The sequence below is a fragment of the Rhinolophus hipposideros genome (genome assembly GCF_964194185.1).
Source record: "Rhinolophus hipposideros genome assembly, chromosome: 22".
Classification (NCBI taxonomy): domain Eukaryota; kingdom Metazoa; phylum Chordata; class Mammalia; order Chiroptera; family Rhinolophidae; genus Rhinolophus; species Rhinolophus hipposideros.
This window is the reverse complement of record NC_138068.1, coordinates 44,727,763-44,738,401: the sequence shown is the minus strand read 5'-3', so window position 1 is coordinate 44,738,401 and position 10,639 is coordinate 44,727,763. Positions and strand designations below refer to the sequence as shown.

The window sequence follows — 10,639 nt, the reverse complement described above, 5'->3', positions numbered from 1 at the left end:
ATTCGTTTATTTTAGTTTTTACTTCCATTGCCTTTGGAGTCAAATTTATAAAATGCTCTTTGGACCCAAGGTCCATAAGTTTAGTACCTATGTTTTCTTCAATGCAGTTTAAGTCTTTGATCCATTTTGAATTAATTTTGGTACATGGTGACAGATAACAGTCCAGTTTCATTCTTTTGCACGTGGCTATCCAATTCTCCCAGCACCATTTATTGAAGAGGCTGTCTTTCCTCCATTGTATGCTTTTAGCTTCTTTGTCAAAAACTATCTGTCCATATTTATGTGGTTTTATTTCTGGGTTCTCAATTCTATTCCATCGGTCTATGTTTCTGTTTTTTTGCCAATACCATGCTGTTTTGATTATTATAGCCCTGTAGTACAAGCTAAAGTCAGGGAGTGTGATACCTCCAGCAGTGTTCTTTTTTCTTAAGATTGCTTTGGCAATTCGGGGTCTTTTGTGTTTCCAAAAAATTAGATGATTTTTTGTTCTATTTCTTTAAAAAATGCCATTGGAATTTTGATGGGGATTGCATTAAATCTGTATATAGCTTTGGGTAATATGGCCATTTTAATTATGTTGATTCTTCCAATCCATGAGCATGGAATGTCTTTCCATTTCTTTGTGTCATCTTCAATTTCTTTTAAAAATGTCTTATAGTTTTCAGCATATAGGTCCTTCACATCCTTGGTTAAGTTTATTCCTGGGTATTTTATTCTTTTTGCTGCAATTGCAAACGGAATTGTTTTTTGTATTTCTTTTTCTGAGATTTCATTGTTAGTATATAGGAATGCAATGGATTTTTGTACGTTGATTTTGTAGCCCGCAACTTTACCGTATTCGTTGATTGTTTCTAATAGCTTTTTGGTGGAGTCTTTAGGGTTTTTTATATATAGCATCATGTCATCTGCAAAGAGTGATATTTTAACTTCTTCATTCCCAATTTGGATGCCTTTTATTTCTTTCTCTTGCCTGATGGCTCTGGCAGGGACTTCCAACACTATGTTGAAAAGCAGAGGTGATAGGGGACAGCCCTGTCGTGTTACTGAACGTAGAGCAAAGGGCTTCAGTTTTTCACCATTAATTATGAGATTAGCTGAGGGCTTGTCATAGATTGCCTTTATAATATTAAGGTATTTTCCTTCTATACCTATTTTATTAAGTATTTTAATCATAAATGGATGTTGTATCTTGTCAAATGCTTTTTCTGCATCAATTGACATAATCATATGATTTTTGTCCTTTATTTTGTTTATGTGATGTATCACATTGATGGATTTGCGAATGTTGAACCATCCTTGTGCCCCAGGGATGAACCCCACTTGGTCGTGGTGAATAATCTTTTTGATGCATTGTTGTATTCGATTTGCTAGAATTTTGTTTAGGATTTTTGCATCAGTATTCATCAGAGATATAGTTGTCTGGTTTTCTTTTTTTGTGTTGTCCTTACCAGGTTTTGACATCAGGGTAATGCTGGCCTCATAAAATGAGTTAGGGAGTACTGACTCTTCTTCAGTTTTATGGAAGAGTTTGAGCAGGATTGGTATTAGATCCTGTTTGAAGGTTTGGTAAATTCACTAGTGAAGCCATCTGGTCCCTGACTTTTGCTTTTGGGAAGGTTTTGGATGACTGATTCAATTTCTTTACTGGTGATTGGTCTGTTTAGATTTTCCAGTTCAGCATTGAACGACTATATGTTTCTAAGAACTTGTCCATTTCTTGTAGGTTATTGAATTTGGTGGCATATAGTCATAGTATTCTTGAACGACCCTTTGTATTTCTGTGCTGTCTGTGATAACTTCACCTTTCTCATTTCTGATTTTGTTAATTAGTGTCTTCTCTTTTTTCTTAGTGAGTCTAGCCAACGGTTTGTCGATTTTATTAATTTTTTCAAAGAACATGCTCTTTGTCACATTAATTTTTTTCTATTGTCTTTTTGTTCTCTATTTCATTGAGCTCTGCTCTGATTTTTGTTATTTCCTTACTTCTGCTGACCTTGGGTTTCAATTGTTCTTCTTTTTCTAGCTCTTTGAGGTGTAACATGAGGGTATTTATTTGGGATTTTTCTTGTTTCTTGAGACAGGCCTGTAATGATATAAATTTATCTCTTAAACTGCTTTCACTGCATCCCAAAAATTTTGGTAGGATGTATTTTCATTGTCATTTATTTCTATGTATCTTTTGATCTCTCCTCTAATTTCTTCTTTGACCGAGTCGTTCTTTAAAAGTATGTTGTTTAATCTCCATGTATTTGTGTTTTTTCCTGCTTTCTTTTCACAGTTGATATCCATTTCAAAGCCTTGTGATCAGAGAATATGCTTGGTAGGATTTCAATCTTCTTAAATTTCCTGAGGCTGATTTTATGTCCCAATATACGGTCTATCCTTGATAATGTTCCATGTACACTCGAAAAGAATGTATAGACTGATGTTTTAGGATGAAGTGTTCTATATATGTCAGTGATGTCCATTTCATCTAATGTGTCATTTAGGGCTGCTATTTCGTTATTTATTTTCTGTTTGGATGATCTATCCATAGCTGTCAATGACGTATTTAAGTCCCCTAGTATAATTGTGTTTTGGTCAATTTCTCCCTTTAGTTCTATTAGTAGTTCCTTGGTATATTTTGGTGCTCCCTGATTGGGGGCATAAATATTGATGACTGTTATGTCTGCTTGTTGTATAGTCCCCTTTACCATTACGAAATGTCCATCTTTGTCTCTTGTTATCTTTTTCACCCTGAAGTGTGTTTCATCTGATATCATTATGGCTACACCTGATTTTCTCTGGGTACCATTTGCTTGGAGTGCCAATTTCCACCCTTTCACTTTGAGTCTATGCTTGTCCTTGTAGCTGAGATATGTCTCTTGGAGACAGCATATGGTTGGGTTTAGTTTTTTGATCCAATCTGCTACTCTGTGCCTTTTTATTGGTGAGTTCAGTTCATTTACATTTAGGGTGATTATTGATATGTGAGGATTTCCTGGTATTCTATCTTTAGTTTTCTGGTAAGGCTGTGTCTCCATTGTTTCTTTGCCTTTTTGTTGTTCTCTATTATTTCTGTGTGGTGGTATTCTATGATGTTTCCCTGTGTTCCTTCTTTTATTACAGTATGTATTTCAGTTCTGGATTTTTTTTGAGTGGTTACCCTTAAGATTATGTAAAAGAAAGTTTGATATTTAGAGTATTCCTATTTCTTCAACACGCTAACTTTCTCCAATCCCATATTCCAGTTCAGGCCTTTACTCTCCCCCTTTTTATGTTTCGGTTGCCGCAAATTGTCCCTGTTGATGGTGGTCGAATAGCCTCCTTTAGTATTTCTTATAGTGCAGATTGTGTATTAGAAAATTCATTCAGCTTCTGTATGTTGGAAAGGTCTTTATTCCTCCTTTATATCTAAAGATATCTTTGCTGGATATATTAGTCTTGGCTCATGATTTCTCTCTTTCAATAGTTTGAATATTTGGTTCCACTCCCTCCTGGTTGTAGATTTTCTGCTGAAAATTCTGATGATAATCTAATGGGCTTTCCTTTGTAGGTTATCGTCTTCTTTTCCCTGGCTGCCTTGAGGATTCTTTCTTTGGTGTTAAGTTTACAGCTTCAATACTATGTGCCTTGGAGAAGGCCTGTTGGGATTGAGGTAATTATTTGTTCTATTTGCTTCTTGGATTTGAGGATCCAGTTCTGTCCACAAGTTTGGGAAGTTCTCAGCAATAATTTGTTTGAATATATTTTCTGTTCCCTTCTCTCTTTCTTCTCCTTCTGGTATGCCCATTATTCTTATATTGCTTTTTCTGATGGAGTCTGAAAGTTCTTGTAGAGTTCTTTCATTTCTTTTAAGTCTCAAGTCTCTTTCTTCTTCCATCTGTGTAATTTCCAGGTTTGTATCTTCGATGTCACTGATTCTTTCCTCCATATGGTCAACTCTAGTACCTAAGCTTTTTATTTCATTCTTAATTTCTCTATTGAGTTCTTAATCTCCAGAAATTCCATTTGGTTCTTTTTTAAAATTTCAGTCTCTTTTGTAAAATGCTCATGGTGTTCTTTGATTGTGTTTCTGAGTTCATTAAATTGCCTTTCTGTGTTTTCTTGCATCTCTTTGAGGTTTTTCAGAACTGCAATCTTGAATTCTCTATCATTTAAGTGACATTTTTCCGTATCTTTATGTTCCTTTTCTGTAGACTTTTCATTTTCTTTCTGAGCTGTCTTGTTGTCTTGGTTATTCATGGCAATTACTGATTTATTATTTCTCTTCCTAGACATCTACAGGAGTGGCTTCTGCAACAGGTTGATAGGAGGAGGTCTTTCTTTTGTTTTCCAATACTTGTTGGTAGAATGTTTTATTTTCTCTCCGACTGCAGCCTTTTTTTTTTCTCTCTGACACAGTAGTGCTATATTTTCTCTGCACTATTCCAGCTTCTCACACAATTGGGGGATTCCCTGAGAGACAGGCCGCTCCTCTGTTAACAGTTCACCTGGGTCATAGGGCACCACGTCCCTGTGGGGGTGCGGAGAGCTTTTGAAGTTCCAAAGCTCTTTCTGCACCCGATTCAGAGCCCGTATGTTTCAGCAGTTCTGTTTACTCCTGTAGGGATCTGCCCAGATAGGTGGGGCCAGGGGCAGGGTGAGTTGTGAGAGGTGGCCCACATCAATGATGGCGACCACCACCACAGCTGGTCCTGCTTCCACAGCTCCCACCCCTTTGCCGGAACTAGTTGGGCTGCGAATCTGTGTCTGCGGTCCACAGCTCTCAGAATAGCAAATATCCTGTCGTTTTGATCTGACACTGCTACTTTATCGCTTCTAGCACCGGGCAGGTGGGGGTGGGGCGAGCTCTGGGAGGGTAGGGAGGGGGCGGCTAGTCTCCGTGCCTATGGCTTCCGTTCTCCACTCGGCAGTGAGAGCTTAAACCACCATTTTCAGCCTTCTTCCCTCAGTCTTTGCTCCGAGGTGTCTGCTGTGAGCGTTGGGTTCAGCCGTGTTATATGCTGCCCCCTCAGCCCTGTGGGCCGTAAGCGGAGCCCTAGCAGTCCGAGTCCTTCCCTCTCCCGCAGCTGCAGTAGTTCCTGGATGCAGCAAGCTTGGAGCACTGAGCTAGGTCTGCGTCCTGCGCCCGCGCCGCTCCGTCCCGCATTTCTCCCTTCTCTCCTCCCCCGCTCGCACTATTTGCCCATCTGGAGGTAAATTCAGTAGTGGGCCTCTTCGTGTTGCTTGTGTGCTGTGCATGGAGTCCTTTGTGGAGTTATTGTTGTCTGATTAGTTGTAAATTCCAGGGGAGCTTTACAGAGGCTCATCTCACGCCGCCATTTTGATCAACAAACCGAAACGGTTAGGTTTTCATCAGTTTATATTGACTGGCTATTTAGAATTGTGGCTAGAATTTTAAACACCATTTTTTTATTGTGAAGGTAATATATGGGTAGTTAAAATATACAGTGTAGAAAATCAAAGTTCCCCTTCACCTACTAAATACCACCATCCATATGTTCACTGTTAGTTGGTTACAATCCCATTTCTTTTTAGTTGTTTTCAATTATTTTGTAGTTTTTATTCCTAATGTGAATGGAATCTTTCTATTTTCTAACTGGCTTTGGCTGATACGTGTATGAAAATTGCAAATTATGACTTGGCCACATTCTATTTATATGAACTCATTTTCACATCGATTTTGTTGTCTAGGATTTTCAGAAAAATGTTGACTGCTGTTGCTAATTGCTGGCAGCTTATCTTTTTCATGACTTGATTAGAAAGCCATGGTCTCCTTTCTCAATCTTTTTATCCTATACTTCTTCAGAAAAAATACCAAAACTTGTGGCTTCCTTCAGTGCAACTTGAAGCCTCAAAATAAATGCAATACCATCATTAGAAATAAAACAGTAGAAATTAATAAATATTTTTCCAAATGTGCTTTTTGGAACTTGAATGATCATATGGTTTCTCACTTATCTCCCTGTTATGAATTATATAAATAAAGTTCTATTGTTGAACTGCTTGTATTCTCTGGGCTACACTTTTGGCCAGAGTGTGTTAACCATTTAGTGAACCGCAATATTGGATTTGCTGTTATTTTACTGGGGAATTTTGCAACTGTGAGTGGTTCTGGTTTCTAGTGTTTTGGAAGAAGGGAATATGTGCATGTATGCATGTCCATCCTTTGTTAGTATTGGCAATTATCTGTTCCTGTGAAACAAATCACCCAAAACATGGCTTTAAACCACACCATTTTATTAGCTCTCACAATTCTGTGGCAGACTGGGCTCAGTTGAGTGGTTCTGCAAATCTTGCTTGGGGTCTCTGGTGCGGTTGTATTCAGATGGTGACTGGCTGGCTCGACCTCCCATCTTTATGTGGTCTCACCTTTCATGTTGTTCTTTCCTGCAAGGTCAAGCTGGGCTTACCTGGAAGTTCAGGACTCCTACAGTGCTAAGAGGATATAAGTGGGTAATGCTAGTTTTTCTGAAAGGTGAGGCCTGGTACTGGACTACCACCACTTCTGCCATATATCATCAGTGAGTATGTTCATAGGTTGCCCAGATAAGTGAAGGGACGTTAACAATAAGAAGGTGGGAACACCAAATGGCCACCATAGCCAGTTTTGGTTGTCAGTGTCTGGTATAGAAAATGAGTTGTTGCTCGTTCATTTGCCTATTTTAAATAGAAATGTAATTTTTAAAATAGCTTTAATACCTGTAGAACCATCTGGGTATGAATCTTTTTTGGGGAGAGATGTTGATCTTTGATAAATTTTTTTTCCCAGCGTTAGACTAACCCTGGGTTCCTGGCATAACCCCACTTGGTCATGATGTGTTACTACTTTTTGTTGGACTTGATTTGCTAAAATTGTTTAGAATTTCTGTATTTTTCCAAGGCATGTTGGACTGTAGTGTTCTTTTGTCATGTCTGTGAGGACCAGGGTAATCCTGCCATACAATGAGTTGGGAAATACTTCCTCCTCTTCAATTTTTTTGGAAGTTTGTGTAAGCTTTATATCTTCCTTAAGTGTTTAGTAGAATCCACATTTAAAACATCTGGGCCTAAGGTTTCTTTGTAGGAAGGTTAATCACAATTTCAATTTATTTCATAGATGTAGGGCTGTTCAGTTTATTCTTCTAGAATGAGCTTTGATAATTTCCATTTGCTTGCTCCTGAATTTATCCTGAATTTATGTTACTGAATTTATTGATAAAGTGTTATTCATAATATTGTTTTATTATGCTTTTTGTATTCTGTAGTGATGGCACCTCTTATTCGTGATATTGGTAAATGATTTTTCTCTTTATCCTGGTCATCCTGGCTAGAGGTTCATTGATTTTATTAATCTCAACGAGTCAGCCTTTGGCTTCATTGGCTTTTTTTTCTTTTTCCTGTTTTCTATGGTTGGGCTCAGCAAACTTTTTCTGTATCTTAGACTTTGTAGGTCAAAGAGTCTCTCATGGCTGATGCTGTAGCACAAAACCATGCAGAGACAATACATACATGAATGGGTGTGGTTATGCCAATATGACTGTTTACAAAAACAAGCCATGGGCTGGGCTTAACCTGTAGCATATAGTTTGCCAACCCATTCTTCTGTTCCTTGACGTCTACTGTCATCTTTATTATTTCCTTTTTTCTGCTTGCTTTGGGTTTAATTTGCTTTCATTTTCCCAGTTATTTAAGGTAGAAGCTGAAGTCACTGATTTTGAGACCTTTCTTCTTTTCTAAATACAGGTATTTAGTGCTATGAATTTTCCCCTAAGTAATGTATTAGCTCCACCCCACAAATTTTGGTTTGTTGTGTTTCCATTTTCATTCAGTTCAAAATATTTTATGATTTTCCTCTTTGCTTTGTGGGTTATTTAGCAGTGTGTTATTCAGTTTCCAAATACTGGGATTTTTCAGATACCATTCTGGTGTTGATTTCTAATTTAATTCCACTGTGTTTGGAGAACATATTTTATATGACTTGACTCCTTTTAATTTTTTTGAGACTTGTTTCAAGGCCCAGAATATTGTCTAGCTTGGCAAATGTTCCAGGTGGACTTCTGCTATTGTTGGCTGTTGTGTTCTATAAACTTTAGTTGGTTGACAGTGTTTTGTAGGTCTACTAGATCCAATTTCCTTGTTACTCTAATCCTAGCCAGAAACCCAAAGTGAATGAAGACGTGTACCCTTTGATGAGTTTTGACAAATGTATATACCCATGTAACCCAAACTATATTGAGGCTTGCTATTTCTATTCAGTGCTCTTTTTTTCATAGTTTTCCAGATTATTTAATTTGCTTATCTAGTTGTACATACAAACTTTAGAACTGTCCAATTCTGGAACAAGCAGTTGATTGGGGCAGGAAACACCTGTTTGTATTTTTATTGGGAATGTAGTACATTAATCAGTAATGTTGAGTCTTCCTATCCAAGAACTGAGCTTTCCATCTGTTCCAGTCTTTGCGTCTTTCCATAGTGCTTTAAGGCTTTTCTCATTCAAGCATGTACAGTAAATGTACAGACAAAAGGGGATGGGACACAGTAGCTGTAGGATAGTGGTTGCCTCCAGGAAGGAGAAGAAGGATAGGGTCTGTACCTCTATCAAAAATGTAGTAGAATGCTTTAGTACATCTACTTGATGGGCACAGCAGTGTTTTTTATAAAACTATTTTTCTATATGTTTGGAATATTTTATAATTAGAAAAAAACAGCAGTTAAATCAATTTTAATAGAAATGTTTAGTGCAAACAGTGACTTTTCATACTACAGTAGTTTATTCTGTTAAACTAAATGACCATAATTTATGTGTACTTTGGATACTTTTTTAAACATATAATACAATTTCCAGTGTGATGACATTTTAATGAGAAGACTGCATTCACAGTAAATCCCATCATCCCTGAGTCTACAGACCTAAAATAAGCACTGTGCGAACATCTGAAGGTGCTTCCAGTCCTTTGTCCTTTATCTCTGAGTGTCAGTCACAGCAAGTGAAGCCTTTCTGTAATGTCTGTATAGACCCACCATTGAGAATACTAATGATCTAAACCCAAAGTATTAACAGGAATGGTAAAACTGTACAGAGCCCTAATTTTGCATTTTAATCTCTGCAGGCAAAGTCAAAAGCACAAAGTTCTATAAACTTTAGTTGGTTGACAGTGTTTTGTAGGTCATTGAAATTGTTTTACCTACCATTTTATTCAGTCGTTTGTTGCTGAAAGCCCCCATAATCTGATTTCACCGCTGAGTGACACAATTGGGAATTTTACAAGGAAATTATCCAGGATCACTTATAAAAATGTAGTCTTTTCCAGCATGTCTATTTCCCTAGCATCTGGCTCATATGACCAGGGGGTACGGCCAATGAGCCATAGAAAATTATGGAATCACAGTGGCTTAATTGTAAAAGACGCTCTTTCAAAATGAATTCCAGGGAAACAAACAGTCTTTACACAGAGAGGGATGCTGAAGTGACCTTACTGATTAGTCTGTTGAGAGCTCTAACTTTCTCTTCCAAGATGCGGTTTTTTCTCTCAGCCCCTCGTTGTTTCTCTTCAGTGACCTGAAGTGCTTTCATCAGGTGAGCATTTTCCACGTAGAGGTCCTTGAGCAGCAAATCGGATTTTGTGTTCTTCTCAAACTAGACAGGGGAGAAAGCTATACTTTTTACTGTGAATCTAGTCCTGAAATGCTATGCTACCAGCTTGTCCCCCTTTACTCTTCCATCTTTATTCAAACCGTAATTTGGGGGATTTTACAGATCTGATACATACATTGGGTGTCGTGACAATTTTTGTTATCCTGGCATGTGGGAAGAAATTTGAGAATCAGAGGAACGATGTGGTAGAAAAAGTCTGTCGACTTTTTGATAATTGATTTTTACCATGAACTGAAGATATAAAAAGACCAAAATCCATAGACCTCAGAAAGTACTATTCAGGACAATGTAAAACAAGGAAATTTTTCAAGACTGCCAAAAATGTTTGGTTCCTCCTAGTGTGCTCTGTAAGCCACAGGCACTTACGTCATTCCCCCTGGCAGACTGGCATGGTCACCACACACAACAGCCATAGGGGCTTAGCAATGGGGACACAAGGGCACTCTAAGTCATAAGTCCTCGTTCAAGATTCAAAGGCACCAAGGCCCTGGTCTTGGGATTCATAAGTCAACACCATTCATTTAACAAGTAGTTACTGAGCACCACTCATGTGCCAGACACTTCCCTAGCCATAGCCCTGCAGTAGTGGAGCACATATTCCAGGAAATAGAGACAGAATGGAAACAAATTACAGTATGTCAGCTGATAAGAAGTACTGAGAAAATCCAGCAGGGGGACAGACAGCTGAGGAGGGCCTCCTATTTTGGTTGGGCTGAAGAGACAGAGCTTCTCTGCACAACATTTGAACAGAGGTCTAAATAAAACCCAGGAATAAATTACGAGGCTATCTGAGCATGAACATTCTAGGCAGAGGGAGGAACAAGTGCAAAGACCCAGAGACTGGTGCATGCTGTGGGTGACAGAATGGCTAGGGGGGCTGTGGCTGGAGGGCATGGTTCTGGGGAGGCCAAGAGAAAGGGCGTGCTGGCTAGGCAAGCCTAGATTCTGTCGAATCTTGGAGGCCCCTGTAAAAACTCCACCTTTTACTCTGAGAGACCTGAGAAGACTGGATGGCTCTGA

General features: G+C 38.4%; 1 protein-coding gene across 4 annotated transcripts in view; it reads right to left on the bottom strand.

Moving 5' to 3' along the window:
* Positions 1-7,313: 7,313 nt before the first annotated feature.
* The window catches only part of NINL (ninein like), a 221,351-nt gene continuing 218,025 nt past the window's right edge, over positions 7,314-10,639 (bottom strand). For all 4 annotated transcript variants that reach the window (XM_081033320.1, XM_081033322.1, XM_081033319.1 and 1 more), the window contains one exon: positions 7,314-9,601. In XM_081033320.1, the coding sequence (XP_080889446.1) occupies positions 9,410-9,601 (192 nt within the window). In that variant the 3' untranslated portion in view covers positions 7,314-9,409. The remainder of the gene's footprint in view (positions 9,602-10,639) is intronic.